General features: G+C 51.9%; 9 protein-coding genes across 9 annotated transcripts; 6 read left to right on the top strand and 3 right to left on the bottom strand.

Annotated features, from left to right (window-relative positions):
* Positions 1 to 76: 76 nt before the first annotated feature.
* On the top strand, positions 77 to 1,114 carry THI4 (thiamine metabolism- protein; the record flags this gene model as incomplete). Its single annotated transcript, XM_064878197.1, has 2 exons — positions 77 to 740; positions 789 to 1,114. 2 exons carry the CDS (start codon positions 77 to 79, stop codon positions 1,112 to 1,114), a joined length of 990 nt encoding a protein of 329 aa, XP_064726305.1.
* A 669-nt stretch (positions 1,115 to 1,783) lies between these two features.
* Positions 1,784 to 2,743, top strand: PMZ80_009803 (uncharacterized protein; the record flags this gene model as incomplete). Its single annotated transcript, XM_064878196.1, has 1 exon — positions 1,784 to 2,743. One exon carries the CDS (start codon positions 1,784 to 1,786, stop codon positions 2,741 to 2,743), a length of 960 nt encoding a protein of 319 aa, XP_064726304.1.
* A 755-nt stretch (positions 2,744 to 3,498) lies between these two features.
* On the top strand, positions 3,499 to 4,437 carry PMZ80_009802 (uncharacterized protein; the record flags this gene model as incomplete). The annotated part of the gene is made up of 1 exon (XM_064878195.1): positions 3,499 to 4,437. One exon carries the CDS (start codon positions 3,499 to 3,501, stop codon positions 4,435 to 4,437), a length of 939 nt encoding a protein of 312 aa, XP_064726303.1.
* A 553-nt stretch (positions 4,438 to 4,990) lies between these two features.
* On the top strand, positions 4,991 to 6,483 carry PMZ80_009801 (uncharacterized protein; the record flags this gene model as incomplete). Its single annotated transcript, XM_064878194.1, has 3 exons — positions 4,991 to 5,027; positions 5,090 to 5,138; positions 5,187 to 6,483. The coding sequence occupies 3 exons, from the start codon at positions 4,991 to 4,993 to the stop codon at positions 6,481 to 6,483; spliced, it is 1,383 nt and encodes a 460-aa protein (XP_064726302.1).
* A 416-nt stretch (positions 6,484 to 6,899) lies between these two features.
* PMZ80_009800 (uncharacterized protein) lies at positions 6,900 to 7,460 on the bottom strand (the record flags this gene model as incomplete). Its single annotated transcript, XM_064878193.1, has 1 exon — positions 6,900 to 7,460. One exon carries the CDS (start codon positions 7,458 to 7,460, stop codon positions 6,900 to 6,902), a length of 561 nt encoding a protein of 186 aa, XP_064726301.1.
* Positions 7,461 to 7,773: 313 nt separating this feature from the next.
* On the top strand, positions 7,774 to 8,784 carry PMZ80_009799 (uncharacterized protein; the record flags this gene model as incomplete). Its single annotated transcript, XM_064878192.1, has 1 exon — positions 7,774 to 8,784. The coding sequence occupies one exon, from the start codon at positions 7,774 to 7,776 to the stop codon at positions 8,782 to 8,784; it is 1,011 nt and encodes a 336-aa protein (XP_064726300.1).
* A 1,654-nt stretch (positions 8,785 to 10,438) lies between these two features.
* vps35 (retromer complex subunit Vps35) lies at positions 10,439 to 13,237 on the top strand (the record flags this gene model as incomplete). Its single annotated transcript, XM_064878191.1, has 4 exons — positions 10,439 to 10,572; positions 10,622 to 12,797; positions 12,848 to 12,994; positions 13,046 to 13,237. The coding sequence occupies 4 exons, from the start codon at positions 10,439 to 10,441 to the stop codon at positions 13,235 to 13,237; spliced, it is 2,649 nt and encodes an 882-aa protein (XP_064726299.1).
* A 1,255-nt stretch (positions 13,238 to 14,492) lies between these two features.
* NOP2 (rRNA (cytosine-C5-)-methyltransferase nop2) lies at positions 14,493 to 16,589 on the bottom strand (the record flags this gene model as incomplete). Its single annotated transcript, XM_064878190.1, has 1 exon — positions 14,493 to 16,589. One exon carries the CDS (start codon positions 16,587 to 16,589, stop codon positions 14,493 to 14,495), a length of 2,097 nt encoding a protein of 698 aa, XP_064726298.1.
* A 2,475-nt stretch (positions 16,590 to 19,064) lies between these two features.
* PMZ80_009796 (uncharacterized protein) lies at positions 19,065 to 20,447 on the bottom strand (the record flags this gene model as incomplete). The annotated part of the gene is made up of 2 exons (XM_064878189.1): positions 19,065 to 20,215; positions 20,264 to 20,447. The coding sequence occupies 2 exons, from the start codon at positions 20,445 to 20,447 to the stop codon at positions 19,065 to 19,067; spliced, it is 1,335 nt and encodes a 444-aa protein (XP_064726297.1).
* Between the last annotated feature and the right edge of the window lie 2,348 nt (positions 20,448 to 22,795).

The following is a 22,795-nucleotide window of genomic DNA, read 5'->3' as shown; positions in this document are numbered from 1 at the left end:
AGGATCATGCTTCTTCCCCTCTCCAGCCCTATGGGCCATCCTAACATTCGCAGATACCGAACACCAATACTTCAATATGTCTCCACCAATCGCCACCTACAATGAGTCTGGGACCATGACGGTGCCAACCAAGAACCTTGCTCTCAAGGGCAGCAACACCACCACATCAGTCGATGGATCCCAGTCCAAGCTTCTTGACCAGTTCGGCGGCAAATGGGACAGCTTCGCCTTCGACCCTATCCGTGAGTCGCAGGTGTCCCGTGCCATGACCCGTCGATACTTCGCAGACCTCGACACCTACGCCGAGTCTGACGTTGTCATCGTCGGTGCTGGCTCGTGTGGCTTGTCAACCGCCTACACTTTGGCCAAGGCTCGTCCCGACCTCAAGATCGCCATCATCGAAGCCAGCGTCTCCCCGGGTGGCGGCTGCTGGCTCGGTGGACAGCTCTTCTCTGCCATGGTCCTTCGAAAGCCTGGCCAGAAATTTCTCGACGAGATTGAGGTCCCTTACGAGGATGAGGGCAACTATGTTGTCGTCAAGCACGCTGCATTGTTCATGAGCACCCTCATGAGCAAGGTGTTGATGATGCCGAACGTCAAGCTCTTCAATGCCACATGTGTTGAGGATCTCATCACTCGACCTGCACCTGAGTTGCCTGGCGGCGTCAGAATCACAGGTGTTGTTACCAACTGGACTCTGGTAACGCTTCATCATGACGACCATTCTTGCATGGACCCAAGTAGGTCCAATCTGTTTCGACAATGAACGAAAGCGCTAACCTTGACAGACACGATCAACGCACCCCTTGTCATCTCTACCACCGGTCACGATGGTCCCTTCGGCGCATTCTCTGCCAAGCGACTTGCCTCCATGGGCGCCATTACCAAGCTCGGCGGAATGCGCGGCCTCGACATGAACAGTGCCGAAGACGCAATTGTCAAGAACTCCCGAGAAGTCGTTCCAGGCCTCATCATGGGCGGCATGGAGCTGTCAGAGCTCGACGGTGCCAACAGAATGGGACCAACCTTCGGTGCCATGTGCTTGAGTGGTGTGAAGGCTGCTGAAGAGGCTCTGAGCGTCTTCGAGACCAGGAAGGCTGAATGTGCTGAGTAAGCACCCAGCTGGCTCCCTCGCGGGCATCTCTGGAGAGACACATGTGTCCATAAAACGAGACTGGTTCATAGCTGACAGGTAGACACAAATGCGAACACTCTTTTCATCGCAGCGTGCGGATTGAAAAACACCGTGATTACCTTCTATCTGCAAGTCGAAGGATTGTCATTGTCAGCGCAACTGCACGATTGCTTCCGGTGCTTCTTCCATTGCAAGACGGCTGACCAATACGGCCGTAGAGCGTGCCAAGTGTATCGCGTCTGCATGTAGGATCTGCTAAGCTGTGTGACCCATGTGAAGCCGTCTTACAAGATCGTGCCTGACATTGATATGGAGACGATCAAACAGCGCCAGGGGCATTGTGACGAAGATACAGTACGACACACGCCTCAGGGAGGGGTCCCGAAGGATCTATAGCAGCGACGCGCATAGCTAGAGCTGGCATGAACAACACCTTGTCGCCTCGGTTGCCCCATAAAGCAGCCACTATCGGACACGTGTTGGCGCCAAGCTCGGACTCGAACTGTCCGCCGTGCTCGGCTGTAATACGAAGTACGACAATCTACAATTCAACTTTCCTCGTTTTGCGAACCACAACACAGATAAGTACATCTCCTTGTGTTACTTTTGCAAACATGGCCGCCCTCAGCATTGATACGGTCGACCACCATGGCCAGCGCTACCACAACCATCACGCCGAACGTTCTCACGACTCTAGGATTCGAGAAAATCAGCCAAGGCATATCGTGGTATCAACCTGATGAAGTACCCCCAACCCACGACTCGTCGGGAAGTCCAACCCTCATCATAATCTGTTCATGGGCTTTTGCACAACCCAAGCACATCGCCAAGTACATTCAGCCTCACAAGGAGATTTATCCAAACGCTAGCATCCTTCTCGTACAAAACATTATCAGCAATGCAGTATGGAGACCTGATAGCTGGCAAATGAGCTTCTTCCAGCCTGCTGCAACAAAAATCCAGGCACATCTTTCAGCGACCACAGATCCTCGCGTGTTGATGCATGCGTTCTCAAACGGTGGCTCTCACGGTGCGGTTCAGCTATCGCAAGCATGTCGTGAGACTTGTGGTGGCATGAGGCTACTCGTCGATGCATTAGTCCTCGACAGTTGCCCGGCACCACCACGCTTCTCGCCTTCGGTTGCAGCGTTGATCTCAGGTATTCCCAGCAAGAATTATGCCATCAGAGGTCTGGGCACGGTCCTGGCTTATGCCAGCGTAGCGATGACAGGAGCCTTCGACATACTCAACATCTCCGAGCACGCGCTGTGGAAGTTGTACCGTGTACTAAACGACCCGAACGATGTGTTTCTGTTGAAGACCTTGTCCAAAGAACAGGGTACAAGCAGGGTTGTGCCACGAACATACCTCTATTCGAAGAGCGACACCATGATACCGTGGGAAGATGTTGTAGCCCATGCAAGGATAGCAAAGGAGAAATTGATTGCAGAGGGGTTGGGCGAGGATGAAGTCGAGGGCTTCGTTTGTCTAGAAGAGTTCCATGGCACAGCTCACGTCAACCACATCAAGGAACATGGTACGCGGTACTGGAACGCCATCAAAGATACCTGGGGCAAAGCTGAGCGTTTGAGGACATTGCCGAATTGACGATCCGGCCTGCCAAACCTCTCGTTCGCTGGCGTCCGCAAAAAGGTCTTTCTCTGTATGATCCATGGCTGTTATACACCGCATCTGTACAATCCCGAAGTGCTGCAACTCAAGAGAATACAAATTTCGTGCTCTGTGCGTTGGCACAGAGCGGTGTTTCGATTTGTGTGCAAAATATTGCTGCCATCGCATATGATATCTCCATCATGAGGACCCGGGTGATCGGCCTACATGGCGTTTCATGCTTGTGCGCTGGGCAGTACGGCTCGGGTTTCCACTTCCACCCTGCTAACAGTCCACGACGGTCGTGCATTACAACGCCTCCGATCGTAAGTACGATTAGTCATGGTAGCGATGTGATCACGCTTGCGCACGTGCAGAGCTCAAACGACCACTTCTGGATAGCCGAGGCTCACTATCTCAGTACTCCACGACCAAGGATTGACCGTCTGAGCAATAAGGCAAGCCGCGAACGGGATTCTACCTTGTAGAAACCCCAGTCGGGCCCGAGGGCCCCCATAATGGATCTGACAATATGAGGGGAGAGCTGCCTTGCTGTAACAGCAGAGCACTAGCGCAATATTGCCAAGAAGTGACACTCCTCATATACAGCGCTACCTGTTCTGTCCGTATCCGACTCAACATCAAAGAAACCCATCTTTGGCACGTGCGACTTCAGAAGCTCTACACCGAATCAGACTAACTGGGCAGACCCTCAAGCACCAGAAGCCACATCCCAAGCGAGGCCCCCGACAATGGAGTCCCTCCCCGCAAAGTACGAAACCCTCAAGAACAAGTCCATAATCGTCACCGGCGGTGCCTCAGGTCTCGGCCTCTTGACTGCCACTCGCTGGGCAGAACATGGTGCCTATGTCACCCTCGCAGACCAGAACAAATCCGACGGCGAAGCAGCCGCCGCCGACCTCAGCGCCAAAGGCTACAACGTCACCTTCGTCCAATGCGATGTCACGGATTGGGCCTCTAGCGTCGCGGCGTTCAAGCACGCCGTCAACTTCAGCCCTCGGAAAACGTTGGATATCGCAGCGTTATTCGCGGGTGTCGGTGGGGACGCCAGAAACGTCGTCCAGCAGATGGAACAGGAGAACCCTGAGGCCAGTTTGAGCCGCGACCCTATCGAGCCAAGCGCCAAAGTCATAGATATCAATTTGGGGGGTGTGGTCAAAAGTGCAAAGCTGGCGCTGTATTACTTCCGTCTTCCAGCAGCAGAGGGTGCACCGCAGGTGGCAGGGCCGAAATCTTTATTCCTTGTTGCTTCTTTAGCCGGATACATTGATTATGCACCGACTCACTACTGTGTCTCGAAGTACGGTGTGCGAGGGCTATTTCGGAGTCTTCGGCTTATGAGTAAGGACCCGAGCAATAACTTTACTGTCAATGTTGTTGCGCCGGGGTACACACAGAGTCCGATGACATTGGGTCGCGACGCAGATGCGGGCACTCGGCAGAAGATGATCGATGAAGTTGGGAAGAATGGGTTGTGGGCGCCGCCTGAGCATGTGGTTGATGCGGCGAGCTTGTCTGTTACGAATGCAGAGGTCAACGGACGGTCCTTTGGGACGTGGCCGCATGGCTGGTTCGATCAGATGGAGGATCTGGAGCATGGTTTCGGCGGAGTTACGATACAGGAGCATGCTGAGAAGTCTGGGTATGGGAAAGCTGGAATCATAGTTTGAGCAGAGCAAAATCTCATACATGCCTTGCTATTCTCTTCTTGTACTCGGCCACCGGAGATGAGATCGATTGTGTCGCTTCGTCTGACGCGTAGGCTCGAGATGAACTACAAAGAATCTCGAGTGTTGAACATGATTGACGCGGACAAGATTGTCCCAACTTCTTCGTTCCGAGACGCATGCTTCTTGATCACGTCGAATTACATTCGGACATGAAGCAAGTGCTGAATCCTGTAACCATCGCACCGACTCGTGATTATCGAGAAGGATGTTGATGAACAAAGGTAAACTTGCTGACTTTGATAGTCTCTGAAACACTCGCGTTCGCAAGCGCCAAGAGCGCTCTCACTCCAGGCAGCTAATCGCTAATTGCTGCCTAAGCAAGAGCAGTTTCTGTACCACAATAGGTCAGTGCCTAGCATTATGGTCCCTAACCTTCAACTTGCTTGTGCTTAGGTATGGATCAATTCGACATCGACATACCCTTCTCATAAGCAAGTTTTTGTATGGTCTCCTTGGAATCTGCGAATCGTCAGCTTGGGGTGCGAGCCTCAGGATGGCATCAAGTACGCATCGCAAACAGCCCAGTCGAGGTAGGTGGTGCTTCGTGCTGTCCTTCAGAAATCCATACAACACCTAACAACTCGATGTACAGCATCCTTGCCAAGAAGGACCACAAGGGGCCCATTGGATCAGGAAGAAGAGTGATTTCTCTGTATCATACATACATGCGTAGCTGCTAACAAGCACAGTCCATTATCGGCAACACTATCGTCGGCTTCACCCTCGTCGACCAAGGCTTCCTTTATCGTTTCACCACGGGCCAAGTTACAAGAGACCGATCCTTTCGGTATCCAGACTCACGCAGAAGCCAGCTTACTAGGCGATGAGATAGATGAGACGCTCGAAACAGCCAGTGACAAAAAGTTATCTTTCCTTCTCGATGCAGCAATCTATCACCCTCTTTCCGCCGTGGATGTACCTGTACCGTTTCGCAAGCCCTTTCCTGGGCCACCACCACCGGGTACAACGACAAAGCAAGCATTAAATCATGTCCAATCACTGATAACAAAGGGCGACTTCCTCGGCGCCGCACACCTCGCCGCTATTTGTCTCACTTCTGGCCTGGTTCAGCCCACAGATCATGTCTCTATCTTCAAACTGCTCGCAACAAGATACTCGTGTCTTGAGCTCGTCGGACAGCTCTTACTCGCAGCACAGGAGGCCAAAGCGCTCGAAGATCTATCTTCGGAGTTCTACTACGTCGTGCCGGAAGTTACAGAGGCTGAAGTTGAAGAGCACGACGGTCAGAGGCCGCTGGCTGAGCATATCATGCCGTTCTCGCTGCGTGTTCAAGCAATCAGACTACAGAACATCGGGTTCTCGGATCCAAGAAGGGGTGTCACCATGCTGTATGACTTGGGGCTTGAGGTCAGAGAACATCTGGCTTCGCCTTACACTACTGCAGAAGATCGAGCAGAATGGAGCAAAAGGCTGGAATCGCTGAGTATGCATGTCGTCAATGCATTGATCGAGCTAGGGGACCTCGATTGCGCACAGAGAACATTGGCACAATCAAGGCCAGTCGATCCGAAAGCACAAGCTCGATGGCGCTCACGAATGGTCCTTATGCTTGTGAAGCTAGGACAAGTCTCACAAGCACAACAGTATCTGGACCGGATGGAACCATACGACGATGGGAAGACGGTCTTATCCGCTATTTTGGCTGTGGCAGACGGTAGAGTCGACGAGGCTGCTCGTCTGCTGGAAGACTTATCGCATACGAAGGACGAGAGCGATGTGGCTCCACTAGCGAAGCAGAATCTGGCTGTTGCTCTCCTTTACCTTGGTAGAATCTCAGAGGCTAAGAGGCTGCTCGAAAGTTTAGTTGAGGAAGGCCACTCGTTTCCGTCGCTCACTGTCAACCTGACTACGGTGTTTGACCTCACTTCCGACAGGTCAAGAGACCAGAAGGTGGCGTTGGTTAACAAGCTGGCAGCATCTCAAACGCAGAAGAGACCTTTCACGAATGCGGATTTCAAGCTTTGATTCGACAGGTAACTAGGGTGATAAGCAAATACCTCCCGAGACGCCATGCCAATGGTCGAACGCCTTGAGCAAACCAACGAGATGTGATGCTGCTGCCAGCACCACGAACACGTGAAATATCTGATGCGAAGCACCAACCTTGTCATACCGTCCAGGGTGGAACGACTCTGGAAAGCGACATGCATAGATGGCAGCACCAACGATGTACAGAGCGCCCTGCAGCACGACCCAGAACAGGCCCATCTGCCTTTGCATCTGCTGGAGTCCGTACTTCTGCAGTCCGTGGAAGACCGGGAATATCGCGCTTAGACCCATTGCCACGAACAGAGCAGCTCGGTATGGCCGCCATGCTGGTGTTCGGAAGGAAGGCAGCATCGTGACACAGATTGAGCCGAGTCCGAAAACGGTAATCTATATCAAGTCAGGTCAAGCCTAGGCATAAAGTACGGGGTTCTCACCATTGTCCAATATACATTCCTCAGGTCTGGTTCGCACCAGAAGCCATAGTGCACACTAGGGACGAAAGAACCCCAGATCATGAATGCAATCCCAACATGATCAAGCTGGTTCCAGAATTTGGCCACCTTGGGAGAATGGTTGCTGAGTGTATGGAAGATACCGCTCATCAGCATGCCTGTCCCTACACAGATGAAGAAGCACGACATGACGTAGATGTCTGCTGAGGAGGCAAGCTCATATCGTGCTTTGAGAGCATTGTAGAGAATGCCACCGAGTGGTAGGAAGAGTACACCAGGCAGGAAATGTGTCCAAATGTTGATGGACTCGTTGTGCCAGTGGAGCATGGACTGCATTGAGTTGAAGTAGGAGTATGAGGCTTTGCGATAGCCTGAGAGGATGTAGTGGTTGTCCTGTTGCCAATGTGGTAGGTCGTCGAAGCGTACGAGACTATGCCATGGTTCTGCTTCTATGTGGCGTTTGGTAGGTGTGCTTCCCTCGTCCTCAGTTTCTGCTACCATCTTGATTGCTGCTGGCTCTACAGCAAGGTCTCAAGATCGTGAATGCCGTAGCAAGACGCATATCTCTGACATCTATTGCTTTGTGTGAGAGAGACAGAAATCGGTACAATTTAGTCGTGAACTCCGACCTCGTATCTCGTATTGCTAAGTCGAACACTAGCACTGGGTCGTTCTTACTCTCAAGAGTATCACAGCGGGTGCCGAGTAGCAGTCGCGATGCAGTGCGTAATTCGCTTGCGCCTTTCCAAATACTTCGGGGACAGATCAATGGCATGAACACTGACATGTAGCTACATTGCGTCGATGGAGGAGAATGTCTTACCAACCACCACCATTGAATCGCAAGCCGTCGGCACCATGGGAGCGACTACGCCCAGTCAAACAAGATCCGCTGGAAAGTGTTGGCTTTGTATCGAAAGGCGATAACAGATTGCTGAACATTAAGACGCAGGAGACGTACTACCACAAGATCACAGCACGGTACATGCAATTTTGCACACAAAACTCAAAGAATCTGCATGAAGCGTTCACATCGTTGTCAATCGATGATCCAGACGCTCCGCCACCAGCCTCCAATACGCAGAGTCTGTCTTCGTCGCGATGGGCAGTTCCTGGTAGTAGACCGACGACTCCGGCTTACATGATCAAGAATGCAACGGCAACCAAGGCGTCGAGCACCAGCACATCTAGCGAGCCAGCCGAGGAGCTATCAACTATATTGACAGCACTCCGGAAGCTCCGTGAAGCAATACTTGCAACATCTGCAAGTGCTCCATCACCAGCCTTCTCACAGCGAGTCCATGTCTTCAATATCAGGCTAGCAATCCTTGCCCTTCATCCAGAATCATACCATGCGTCTCTTCGCTATCTCCTGACCTCGTTGCATAGTCAAGCGCATCCTCTACCTGCAACGGAGCTTCGTGAGATGACAGCCTACCTAATCCTTGACACTGCACTTCGAGTGGACAACTTACAAGAAGCTCACGCCATTCGAGTCAGAGCTAAGGAGCTTTGGGGATTCCGCGACAAGGATGTCGATATCATCTTGAAAGCAGTAGTAACGAACAACTGGCCACTCTTCTGGCGGATCAGGAATAGAGTTGATGGCTATATCCGTGCGATCATGCACTGGAAGATTGAGGCGTTGCGTAGGTCTGTCTTGAAAGCGATCGGGAGATCCTACATGAAGTGCGATGTTGACTGGATCCTGAGAAGCACGACAGGGGGTGAGATGAGCTGGGAAGACCTGGTTGAGAAAGAGGACGTCGGCTGGCTTCGAGACGGCAGGATTGCTATCATTCGCAAGCCAAAGTTGAGGACGTGAGCCGTACCTCCGTATATCAGCAGACCAAAGGTTGCGTTCTAGATGCAGGCCTTGGATGAATGTCTGCACACAAAAAGACAAGGTCAAGCCCAAAAGATCACCCAGCCACGTTTTTTTCAACTGCCAGCCACCGGCTAGGGAGCCCAATCGGCATCGCTCCAGGCATTATTAGCGCCAAACGCACGCGACAATTGCGCAAGTCTTGGCTCGAAACGTCCTAAAGTTCAGAGCTTCCAGCCACCTGCGATTCTTCAAAACACCATCCTTGCGAAGAAATGTTGCATATCCAGAATGCATGCATTTCGCAAACAGGCGCAATGATACCAGCCATCTGATTACTTTGTACTAACATGAATAGAATCCTTCCAACGTGTTTCTCCCTTGTCTCAGTCTTCAGTTCTCAGTCCAGTCCTCGATACTCGATCACCATTCACCAGCGAGTTGTTCTGCTGACTCGATAGGTCGCATACTCAAGTACCTACCACATCCTCTCTTGAATCGACTACAAGACCCTTCGTCAATATGAAGACTACTCAATCACAATATCTGGCAGCCTTTGCCCTCCTCTCAAGTGTGGCATCTGCCGTGCCAGTCGTCCGGCTGGCGATCAGAGAAGCACAACCTCAATCATACTCAGTCGTCGCGGTTGACGGCGGGAGCTCAACGCCAGCCGCAGCAGCACCACCAGCGACGAAGACTGTGACCGACGCAGTCACACAAGTGCAGACAGCAACCATACTCTCCACGATACAAGCTTCGGCCTCCGACTCACCAGCCTCGGTCGCGACCCAAGTCATTCCTCAGACAGTTACTTTGGCAACGACCATTGTTGAGACACCAGCGGCGTCAGCGGCTACAGTAACAATCGGGCCGTCCGTAACGTCAGTGCCATTCGATAATGGACAGTGGCACACTACATATTATTTCAAGAGCACGGTCACACCATCAGCGGAAGTGAAGGCTGCTGCCGTCTCAAGCTCGTCTGCTGCCGCACCGACAACGACGGTAGACCCTGGCCAGTGGGCCGCGTGGAGCGAGAAGGGAGCTGGCCAGTGAGACTGGATGGTGTCCTCGTCAAGAGTTGGGCTTAAGGATATCAATAGAAACTGGTGGTATCTTCATCGACTGGAGTGATGGCCCGCGTGGGCTCAATACTATTGAGATGGGGTTATGTATACATAGAATATGGCTGGAAGGGTTGAGCACGAAGCTCCCCTGGAATTGTATTTAGCGCGGAGTTCGATGGTATACGCAATAGATCTGGATAGCTATTTTGAGCAATGACAATTTAGTCAAACAGAATTGATTTATTTCCATCAAACAGCCAAAGCCTTTTCTTCAGCATCACAGGTTACCTACCCTATGTGCTCTGCTGTCAGTGATTCTAAGCCCTGAGGCTTATAAGCACGTGCCAAGGCAAGCCCCCCAAGCGTTTCCGCTCCGTGACTGCCCCAAGTCGGATCGCTGACGTGAAAGTTGCAGCTCCGAACTTTGTTCCTCGAATACACAGATCCACTTCCGCACCCACGCCTGACATCTACCTCCAACGGACCTTTTTCTCTCCGACAGACCAGAACCACTCTTCACAATAGACTCTCTAGCAGCAGGGCTGGGCGCGACTGGGGTGCGGCCCGTTGACAGACCGATGAACGAAATGGCGTCCCCGCCCACGGCGGAGGACCAGGGCCGTTTGCTGGAGGAAGCACTGGGCATGGTCAGACAACAAGCCAGCCAGATGCGCAGATGTCTAGAAACACCGGGAAAGCTCATGGACGCTTTGAAGAACGGGTGCGTAGCCAAACTAACCATACTTCGTGCAATACTGATCTCTATTCAGGTCAACACTGGTCTCAGAGCTCAGAACACCTACCCTAGGCCCCAAACAGTACTATGAACTATACATGGCAGTCTTCGATGCATTGCGACACCTGTCAGAGTATCTCCGAGACTCCCACCCTGTCAACCACCTCGCCGACCTCTACGAACTCGTTCAGTACGCAGGCAACATCATTCCCAGATTATACCTGATGATCACTGTCGGCACAGTCTACATGGGCGTAGAGGATGCCCCAGTCAAAGAGATCATGAAGGACATGATGGAGATGACGAGAGGAGTACAGCACCCCATCAGAGGCCTATTCCTGCGCTATTTCCTCATGGGCCAGGCACGAGATGCGCTGCCAGTTGGGAAAGAGGATGGTCCACAGGGCAACATACAAGACTCGACGAATTTCATTCTCACCAACTTCGTTGAAATGAACAAGCTGTGGGTTAGGTGGCAGCATCAGGGTCATTCGAGGGAACGGGAGCAGAGGACCCAAGAGCGGAGAGAGCTGGAACTACTGGTAGGGAGCAACCTTGTCAGACTGAGCCAACTGGTCGATCTCGAAGCATACAAGTCTACTATAATACAGCCGCTGCTGGAGCAGGTCGTCCAATGTCGCGATGTGCTGGCCCAGGAATACCTGCTCGAGGTTATTACAAAAGTCTTCCCGGATGAGTACCACCTGCATACTCTGGATCAGATGCTGTCTGCGATTGCGAGACTCAACCCGCACGTCGATATGAAGAAGATTGTCATAGGACTGATGGATCGATTGTCGACGTATGCGCAAAGGGAGAACGAAGGCCAGCAGTCAGAAACGAAGGAAGCGAAAGAGGCCAAGCAGAAAGCGGAGGAGGAGGCTACTGTGCGGTTACTGGAGAAGCTGAAGCTTGACAAGGAGGAGAAGCCCGTAAAGAAGGAAGAGCCAGCACAAACTAATGGGGATGCGCCAGCAGGCGGAGAAGAGCCCGCGACACCAGCTGAATCGGAACAGCAACAGGAAGTACCTATACAAGAGCCTGAGCAGACCGATGGTGACGCCAGTGAAGGTGTAGGAGGAGTGAAGCTATTTGAGATCTTCTACGAACAGGTCGTGAATCTGGTCAAGACAAGAGCTCTGCCGATACAAGACATCATGGCTCTCCTCACTTCGTTGGCAAACCTCGCACTGAACATATACCCAGACCGCCTCGAATATGTCGACCAGGTCCTTTCATATGCCGGAGAGAAGTCGAGAGAATACAACGACTCAGCCGACCTACATTCGGCGCCTACACAATCGAACATACTCAACCTGCTTCTCTCGCCGATACGAACATACTTCTCGCTCTTCACAGCACTTGCCCTACCAAACTACCTACCTCTGTTCTCTGCACAATCCTACGCCACAAGGAGGGCTGTCGCAGCAGATGTAGCGAAGAGCATATTACGAAACCAAATCAAGATCACTTCGACAGAGCACCTGGATGGTGTCCTGACAATGTTGCGAGTCATAATAAAAGAAGGCATTAATCAGCCGACAGGATACCCGGGCATCGCTGGCCGACAGCGAGGTGACTCAGACGAGATTGTAGAAGAGCAAGGTTGGCTGGCAAGACTGGTACACTACATTCAGGGACCGGACAATGACACCCAACTCAAGCTCTTACAACAGACGAGAAGAGCCTTTGAGGCCGGTAATGAAAGGATACGATATACTACACCCGCGATAATAATGCAATCACTCAAGCTCGCCCGCCAGCTGAAGAAGCGCGAACATTTCGACGACAACTGGCAAACACAGTCCTCAACACTCTACAGATTCATGCATCAAACCCTTTCGCAACTCTACACCCGCGTCAACCCGTCCTCAGCAGACCTATGTCTCCGGCTATTCGTTGATTGCGGCAAGATCGCAGATCAGTGCAACTTCGAGGAGTTCGCATACGAGTTCTTCGCGCAAGCATTCACGATATATGAGGATAGCATCTCAGATTCAAGAGCACAGTTCCAGGCTGTGTGTATATTAGCTGGTGCACTACAGCAGTCAAGAAACTTCGGCAAGGAGAACTACGATACTCTGATCACGAAGGCGGCGCTGCATGGAAGCAAGTTGCTGAAGAAGCCGGATCAGTGTCGGGCTGTGTATCTGGCCAGCCATTTATGGTGGGCTATTGAGGTTCCTGGCAGAGAGGAGGAGGCGAAAGATGTAAGTACACCTGAGATGTTGGGATGGGACAAAGCTAACACCGAACGCAGCTCTACCGCGACGGCAAACGCGTTCTCGAATGTCTACAACGGGCCCTTCGAGTCGCCGATGCATGCATGGATACAGCGGTGTCCGTTGAGCTGTTCGTCGAAATCCTCAACAGATACGTCTACTACTTCGATCAGCAGAACGAGACGGTAAGTCCCTCGCACACTCCCACTACTCATGCAGAAACTAACGCATACCAGGTCACAACCAAATACCTCAACGGCCTCATCGAACTCATCCACAGCAACCTGTCCACATCGGCCGCCGAAGCAGCAAACAATAGCGCGCAGCAGAACCAGGCGCTCGAGAACCCGAAAAAGCACTTCTATAGGACGATTGAGTATATCAAGAGTAGGGAGTTTGAGGGGGTTATTACGGAGGAGAGATCGTGATCATGCATCGGGGGAGGCTTTGAAGTGGGAGGAAGTGGGAGGAAGCGGGAGTGGATCTGTCAATACCATTATGTACATTTGCTAGCGTGTTGGTGTGAAACAGAACAGAGCTGGGTATACAGCACATACCTGGTATTCTCGATAGAAGTACGTTTGTCGCTGACTCAAGCGCTCGTCTAATTACCACCCCTATCCTCAAGATCATACTGCCCATCGCACTTTCTATCATCTTGTCGGCCGCGCACCTACGATAGCACTTTCTCCCCCTAGGTATCAGCTGGTTCGTACCTTCCTCGATACAGGTCGTGCCTTCTCCGGTTTGCGTAGATCGTGGCCCTCCAACTTATACGACAAGCGATCGCACCTTCCATGCTTTTAGTCGTGCCTTCCCTCAATGTGTAGATCGTGCCTTCCCCCTCGGACTACAGCTGGTCGTCCCTTCCCTTTCAGAGTCGCACCTTCCATGATGTTAGTCGCTCCTTCCCTCTGAGTCGGTTGCACCTTCCTTGTTGTCGGTCGTACCTCGCCTCTCGGTGGATCGTGCCTTCTACGCCTACCGGTCGTGCCTTCCTTGACACAGACCGTGCCTTCCCTCGCATGTCTTGTTAGTGCCTTCCTCTTGGTTATACGACGGTCGGTCGTGCCTTCTGCGCCTGCGGGTCGTACCTTCCTATCCGATCGGTCGTGCCTTCCTCCTCATACGATGGTTGGTCGTGCCTGCCATATTACAGGTCACACCTTCCCTCTTAGCCGATCGCGCTTTCCCTCCCGTCGGTTGTACCTTCTCTCTCGGTCGATCGCGCTTTCCATGTTACGGGTCACGCCTGCCCCCTGAGTCGATCGTGGCTTCCGTACTGTCAATGCTACCTTCTATTCCGCCGACCGCACCTTCCTGGTGTTGGTCGTGCCTTCCCTTTAGGTCGGTCGTGCCTTCTGCGCCCATCGTATGTACCTTCCATCTCAGTTCGTAGCTCCTTCTTCTCCCAAGAATCCCATTTGCGCCTTCCTCGATTTGCTCTACTGCTTCTGAGACCGAATGCGTAGGGGCAAGCACTTACTTACAATCCAATTTCACCTTTGGTTGAAGAAGTCAAATGAATAGGGGTGCTATGGGCAAGTCATTTCAGCTAAGGGATTCAGCGTAGGGCCAATTCAGAGGGCCACATGAGTAGTATTTGCAGTGATTCTATTACTCCAGTTGTTGACCACCTTTCATTGATTGTTCAAGTTCTTCGCTGCATTAGACACCCTCATGCTACTGCTGCTTCGTCTTCTTTGTAGGTTTCGAGGACTTCTGAGTCCCGTTCACCTTGGCCTTCTCTGCGCCGTTAATCTTCGTCTTATCCTTCGGCTCCTCAGCACTGAGGGCCTTAGCCTTGTCAGTACCAGCCCCCCTGGTCTTCTCACCACCAGTAACTTCAGCCTCCGTCTTCGACTTCGCCTTCGATTTTGATTTCGACTTGTCAGCAGCAGCAGGATCCAACCCTTTACTTTTCAACCACTTCTTCTCCGCCCTCTCAATATACGTCTTATCTTCCTCAGAATCGAAGCCTCCAAATTCATCCGCGACTTCCTCTGTTGTGCCGTTTACTTCCAGGCCCGAGAGTGCACCGTTTACTTCTGCCATTTTCGTTGTTTCTGCTTTCTTGCTCGTGCCGTTCGTCGCAGCGCCATTCGTACTCGCAACTCCATTCGTCGAGCCCGTCTTCAACGGCCCCGTCTTCTTAAGCTTACACACGAAGAAACCATCCACATTCTCCCTGTGCGGAAAATACCGTCTCGTCAAGTTCATATCTTTATGGAACTTCTTACTCTGATAACTCGTGAACCCCGGTGTCCCGAACGTTCCTAGTCCTGTATCCACGATATGCACATTCGGCCGCTTGTTGAGGACGTATTGGACTACCTGCTCGTCTTCTTCAACCGTTACGCTGCAGGTCGAGTACACGATGTATCCACCAGTTTTGGACGCGTGGTCAACGCTGTCAATTGCTGCCAGTAACAGATTCTTCTGCATGTGCGGGAGGGCGAGGAAGTCGCGCTCGTTCTTGGAGGTTTTCACGCTCGGGTCTTTGGCTATGACGCCTGTGCCTGAACACGGTGCATCGAGGAGGACACGGTCGAAGCCACCGAGGGTAGATGGGAAGGCCTTTTGCGCCTCATAGTTGCAGACTATGACGTTTTTGCATCCTAACCTGTGGACGTTCCCTATAAGCCCTTTTGCACGGGACTTATTGGCGTCATTGGCGAATATCACGCCTGTATTGCGCATTAGTGCACTGATATGTGTTGTTTTTCCGCCGGGCGCGGACGCCATATCGAGGATTCGTTCGTTTTCCTGCGGGGCGAGAGCCATGACGGGGAGAAAGGAGGATGCCGCTTGAAGGATGTAGTGGCCTGCTAGGTACTCTGGTGTTGCGCCGAGTGGGACGGAGGTGTCGTAGATTTGGAGGCCGACTTTGGACCATTTTCCTACGGGGGCGAGTTGGACGCCGCGGTTGATGAGGGATTGGGCTAGGGTGCGGCGGTTAGTGCGCAGGGTGTTGGTTCTTATTACGGTTGGTCTGGGGCGCTCGTTGGCTTCGAAGAAGGCGAGGGCTTCGGCTGGGGAGAAGAGGTTGTAAAGTTTTTCGGCGAGGTAGGGGGTGTAGCCGTAGTAGGTGCAGATGTCGGAGAGGAGTTGGGAGGTGTATTCGGCGCGGGAGCGGGAGGGGTCAGAGAGTTTGGTGAAGTCGGAGAGGACGCGGACTGTTTCTGTTATGCGGCTGTGGAGGAGTTTTAGGTCGGGTGCTAGGGTTGTGGTTTGGTCGGGGCCGTCGAGGAGATTGTCGTCTGCTATGTTTGTTTGGAGGGCGTCGTCTTCTAGTTCGGCTTGGGCTTCTGCTTCTTGTTGGGCTTGTTCGGCGTCGAGTTTGCGGGAGAGGCCTTCGATGTTGGCTGCGTTGAGGGTTTCGATTGCGTCGGAGTCTTCGTCTTCGGAGAACATGCCTTTTTGTTGGATTTCGTCGTCTGAAGCGAGGACTGAGTCGCTGGCTGAGGTGTCGTCGTCTGGGAGGGCTTGCGCTGCATTGTCGGAGATGTCTAGATCTTCTGATAGGATTTCTTCGATGTCGTCGTCTTCTTCTGCCGCTATGGGCATAGGTGGTGGGACGGTTATTTGTGCATCGCGGTTTGCAAGCCTCGCTTTCTTCTTAGATTTCTTTTCTGTTTCTTGCTGTCGCAGAGCTCGATCGAGTTTCACCAGCTTGGTTGGTCCACTGTCTTTGGCTGTACTTTTTCTCTTGCGGTCGATGCCCATTTCTTGTAAGCTCATGGGCATGCCCTGCTTCTTCATGCGATTACCAACACCCATCTTGTCCGTTGTCGAGTGCTTGTACTATGTGCTGGTGTGTCTTGCGACCTTGGTACAACAGTAGCATTTGTCTGCGAAAGTCTTGACCGAAAATAATTTGGGCATCGGCATTAATGGATTTAGCACGATAAGCGATAAGCGCACACATCAGGCGTCAAGGCTACGGGGATGCCCCTCGACTTCACTTTCGTCTCAGATGCTGTAAGTAAGTGAGGATTCGCTTACGGTATGGGCAGCAATGGGAAACAGGATGTATGCTTGCACTCTGTCTGTCTTCGGTCGATCGCCGTTTTGGCTTCCTCATAATAACATCCTGTTACACCCGGAGGCTTGCCGATGTGGGCGGCTGATCTCATTTTCCCTCAGCCCCTGGCTGTGACTATCGGACCTGAGTACTTGAGAATGCTCGCGTAGCTCCTTCATCCCACCCGGCGCCAGGAAATAATGGAGGTGATCGGAGTGTCAACCTGAGAAGCATGAACCGGGGCTGCAGATGGAAGCCCACAAAGAGCTGGTACATGGTAGATAATGAGCATATTCACTATACACGTCGGAGTCGGGCCTCGAGTGACAGACAGGTAGGGAAAATAACTATCTGAAAGCCTCGTACGTTCAGAGGCCGGGTTCTGATGCTCTTCTGAGTGTCGACGGGTAGTGATCCGACTTTGGAAACGACCATGGACTATTGACTGACTTAGCCGGAAAGAGAGCATGACAATGCGATGATAGTCGCGATAGACTATGCGTCGCTGTGGTTGTTGCTAAAGAAGAATAAATCCACGTCCCTTTCGTGGTTTGTCGGTGTGAAGGCGATGAAAACCCACGATCAGGGACTCAGTTCAAATTATTGAAGAAGTGGCATGGTGGGCAAATACATTCGCAAAGGATCCAGAGTTCTGTGGTTGCGGAGAGGTAGAGTTGATGAGACGACCAGAAGAAGCAACAGAAGGTGCGGGATGCATGAGCCACCAGACTGCTGCAAATGCTTTTGCCAGTCCGTGGGATTAGAGCCTAGTATTTGACCCCTTCTTGTTCATTAGGCTAACACACGTCAGCGGCAGTCGAAACGACAACATGGTGTCAGCATGCTAAGGCACAACCGAGCGCAAAACGAAGAGCCGCTAGAAGTTGCGCAGGTCACGCCAAAAAGAATTGTGGAGCCGAGCCAGTCACCGTACGCTGAAGCACGCGCTGCCTGGGTTGTCACGCGCCAAAAAGATTCGCAAACGCAGGACTCGAACTCCCGACCTTTGCAAAACGGCAAAAACAATACCCCATCTACAGGAAATTATCACAGTGCAAGTTTCGTACATTCTCGACTAAGGTTCCCCCGGGCCCAGGGGAACTTGCTTCCTTATCGAATGCCAACTTCTACACCGTGATCTAGCCTGCGAGTCCCACTAGCCCTGGCCATCCCCCGCTACCACCTGAGTGCTGTCTCATGCCGGCCGGTCATGGCAACACCAGAATGATAGAAGGGGTGAACGTATGAGGAAGCTACCAGGCGTGTCTCATCCAAACCACTGTAGGACGGTATGCTTTGGTTTGGAGGATATTCTGGCTTCAATTATTATCGATGTTCGAGTTCCACCTCAAAACTCAGAGTTCGGTACCATAGGGTGCAGATTTGGCCGAAAATGAGTCCAGCGGCAGGTGCCTATCACGAAGTGGGTCAGACTAATGGTCGAATCTATCTACCTCTCAACGTTACTCACTGCCACGTTTGCAGAATGCACCTTCCATACTACATGAGTACGAATGATTGATGACGGGCAGTTGCTGTTGGAGAAAAAGTAGCTGGGATACTCGAAGAACATCATTACTTGTCTTCAAAAATGAACGAGTTCGAACCGTACAGTCGGCAAAAATTGCAAAACTTCAATGGCTGCAACTACTAGGGATCACCTTCGACGGAAACCAGGCTTAACTTTCGAATCATTGCCAGACGGTCCCTCCAGATTATCTCCCATTCTCGATCTTTGCTGCGAATTTAAGGTTCAGAGCACGTATTTCACCTTGAAGAAACCCCGAGCTGGTTGCGACCCGAGTTCGTCGGGTAGGACAGAGTCCTTGACAACTTTCCCAATTGAGCCATACAAGGAGCCCTTGTACGCTTACCGGTAGTCGCACTCGTTTGGTGTAGGTTTTTTGTGGCAATAAATTTGGCCAGTAACATATATGAAGGTTTGTTTACACCCGCAGAGTGACAGTGAAGGAGAAAAAGATGTCGGATAATTTTCTCCGCACAGGAAGGCATCTGAAACATGCATGTCAGGCAAGTGGGTCGACCCTGCGTATCATCACATAGAATGTGCTACAAGCTTGAAGTATGACTGCAATACAGAAAGAGGTCAAGTCAGTCTGCTGCGAAGCCAAGAACGAAGATACAGCCATTTGACAAATGCTTGTTAGCCACCAGCGCCTTCGCTATTGGGTATCTAGTTCAGACAAAAACTACAGAGGCACGCATCGTTCCTACCGCGAATATTGAGGCAGGAGCTCATCCCCTTCAACGTCATCGAAGATGAATTCATCATTGCCCAATGCCGCAGGTCTCGAGCTCGCATAATCACCTTCCGCTGTGCCACCTTCAATGCCAACCTGGATCGGTACTTCCACCTCGAGCTTAGCAGCACCTGGCTTCATCACCTTGAGCTGCAAGCAAATGCTGTATCTTCGACTAAGAAATGGGCTCCAGAACGTCGGTGTCAATACTTCGGATCGTGGCAATGTCAGCCATAATGACTGTTCGCTTGCAATACACGAAGCACGTCCCTTGACTGCGACTTTGCTCCATTTCCTCCATACCATCTTCACGTAGCGCGACTTCAGGGACGATCTCACAAAGGCTGTCGCAGGCGATACCAGTGCTTCTTTCAGTGTTGGCGGACCTTGCTGCTCTTGCATTGAGACAAAAGTCAAGAACCGAAAAGTCCATTTGACATCAGCTTCAATTGTTGGCTGATCCGACAGCGCAGCATTTCCCTTCGTTTGCTCAAATAGCAATTTGACAGGCACTTCAACTATCGAATCTGCTCGATCCGCTCGCACTGTCAATTGTTTCGGTTCTTGCACAACCACCGAGATATCTCCCACCTTCTGGAATAACGCCCCTTGCAGGGCACTCTTCTGGAAAGAGCGATACTCTCCTTTGAAGTCTGTGACACACATCGGTGGACATGGTGGTTGCGAAAGGAAGAGCAATATCGGTTGCACAATCCTGTCGACAACACGGTGGTCTTTCAGTAGGCGCGCCGTCAACTTATACCCCACATGTGCGCCAGCTCTGGGTCTCCGAACTCCTTGTGGCGTTGTCAGGATCTCGTGCCGCAGAGAAGGTGGTATCGACACATAATTGCTGCGAGACTCCAGTATACGACTGTGGTTACCGCTCGCCTCATCATATCGAAGCCAGGACTGAACATCAAAGCTGAACGGATACTTTCTCACGTTTTCTGGGTCGTTGGTTGCATGACTTCGTATGGACAAGGCTTGGGTCATGGACAAAACCTGGATTATCAGTGCTGTGCTCGGCTTCGCTTTGGGTCGACCCACCTTCTTCTCAACCGTGACGCGAAATTCGGAATGACTGTGAACACAAGTGTCCAACTCTGTGCGCATGAAGCCTGGCATGATTCAGCCGCGGCAAAGTCATAGTACACTGTACAACGAACCTTCGAGGTCGACCTCGACCCTGGCATTCTCATGATTGAGCAAGCTCTCCTTCAAGTCTCTGATCTGGAGGTCACCCAGCACACCGTTCTGCACGAGGAATGTCGGTATCTTGACATCTGACAGAACATCTGTACTTGTGCCTTTGTCATGGAAGAAGTCCTCAAAATGGAACGAGAGGTGCATCGGGTCGGAAGCGGTTGAGTTGTTGTATACTTCGGAGTGGTGGAAGCTGAGTAAGGTAGGTCGACTTCATCCCATGGTTATCAAAACAGCATGCTCATGCCATTATGAGAGACTCAGGTACCTCAATAAAGCAGCGACCAGGTTTCAGGCATTTCATGTGGGTACCGTATTGTCTACGCTAGTAGGCTGCATCATGATACCGATAGGACTAAGGTATCTGATGGTGCTTTGCAGGGACTCAATAATACAGACGTCGCTCCGGCTCTCGCTTGACTACTGTTCGCTCCACGAAAAGCTAACCCGCAAAACCCCGCGATTCAGCTTCCGTGGTGCCCACGACTTACCATATTTGGCACTGTGAAGCTTCGTCGAAGATCCCGCCAGCCCAGTTCCCTCAAAGTCAAATGACTGTTCCGAAACCGAGGATGTCTGCGTCGACCAATCGTGGCACACTCTCGGCTATCCAAGTTACCGCTTATGCAGGGCTTGGTCTGAAGCCGCTTTTGCTGCTTGGGCAGTATTGATCTTGGCTTTGACTTTGAGCTGCACTAGCGGATCAATGCTAGATAAGGAAACATACATGAGTGACATAAGTCATGGTGAACCGGCCTGGCTTCATTGATGAGATGTTACACACCATGCTGCCGGCTGCTTGTATGAGCTTGATCACCAGAATATGACAGATGTCGCGTGCACTGGTGCCACCTTCATCATTACCTCATTGCGTCTGAAACGAAATCATGCGACTTCCTTCCCTGATACGTGATATAGGTGTTTACTTCACGACTGATATGAATGCATGGCGTTAGTGGCCCCCAACATGGGACTGATATCAGCTACATAGCAACTTTTAGTCAATGAACGTACTCACTCGGCAAGAGCCAGGGCTACCACAACGGCGCATCTTTTCCTTTCATAGCAATCTCATACATGAACGATGCTCCGCAACCTCAAAGCATCATGGCCCACGTTATTCGGACCCTCCGCATCGACATCTGAACCACTCACAAGCCTACCAGACGCTGTTCGAAACACAGTACCTGACGCATAGCTCGCTCCACTCACCGTACTCATGCTCGCACTGTTTGTCCTTCCCACTTGACCCCTTGCACTATGTTCCTCCGCTCCTTGCGCGGACACATCCCCACCTCCACCCCACTGCATCACCTCGCCCGACCTATGCTCATCAATCTTCCTCCCCACCCACGGCCTCAAATTATACGACCCACCACACGCAAACACTCCCAACCAAAGCACAAGCTCACTCCCATAAACGACCAGCCCCACCACGTCCAAACTCCGTCCCGCCTTCCACCAAAACACAACACTAATCAAACTCGTCAAATCACCCAACGCATCAATAAAGCAGAACAAGAAACTAATCCCGCGGACCGTCCTCTCCTTGTAGATGTCGATGTAGTGCCGACCCACACCCGCACAGAGCAAAAGCGCGGATAACACGCCCATGAGCACAACGGGCCAGTAGTACTCTATCTCGCTTTCTGTGCGCTTATCCGTCGCAGTCCTCAACGCAAAGATGATACCCGCTTCGATTCCGCCCGCAATGGCACACATGATAGCTAACACACACGCACACCACAGCACGCCCCTCTCCCTCCTCTCTCGTGCAGGAGGGTAATACTGCGTCTGCGCCCACGTAACCAGACTCAACAGCGTCAGGATCTGAGGTTGAATCTGGAGCGCGATCGGGAACGATCGCACGATGTTGTAGATTCCCAGCGGGATGCCGGCGGTGGCCCAGAGGAGCATCATTGTGGGTTGCAGGCCTGTTGTGTCTTTGCGCGTGTAGTTTTGCCAAATTTGGGGGAGGAGTTGGATGGACCAGCAGATTGCGCCGAGGGTGCCGAGGGTGTTGGCGGCGATTGTGGAGGGGGTGGACATGGTGTGGTATGCTTTGGGTTGCTCGGATATTTGCGTTGAATATCTTAAGGCTCAAACGTGTCCTATGCAGGAGTGTCAGGGGACATAGCAGATTTATTCATGACGTGAAGCCGCTGTGAGCTCGACACGGAAGCGAAAGATAAGAGTAGGTGGATACGGACGCATCTGTGGAGAATGATGCATTAGTACGGCGAATGTTTCATGCCAATTGTGCTAGTAGACTAGATCCATTTCCACCTCTCGGTCTTCCTACGTTCATCCCACCCGTCGACGCCCAAGGTAGTTTCCATCATGCCATCCATCCTCGATTGAGAACAAGACCCTCTACACGTCAAGTATACCACCTCGTGTTGTCCTCGGGAATCAATGACTCTCGTCCTTGCCAAAACCTCTGGTCCACGCGTCCCAGCCTCTCAGGAAGCTATATCAACAACCACAACCATAGT

This window comes from Knufia obscura (genome assembly GCF_036327395.1).
Source record: "Knufia obscura strain CCFEE 5817 isolate CBS 148926 chromosome Unknown scaffold_14, whole genome shotgun sequence".
Lineage (NCBI taxonomy): Eukaryota > Fungi > Ascomycota > Eurotiomycetes > Chaetothyriales > Trichomeriaceae > Knufia > Knufia obscura.
Note: the sequence above shows the minus strand (reverse complement) of the source record. Positions and strands in the feature narration are given on the sequence as shown.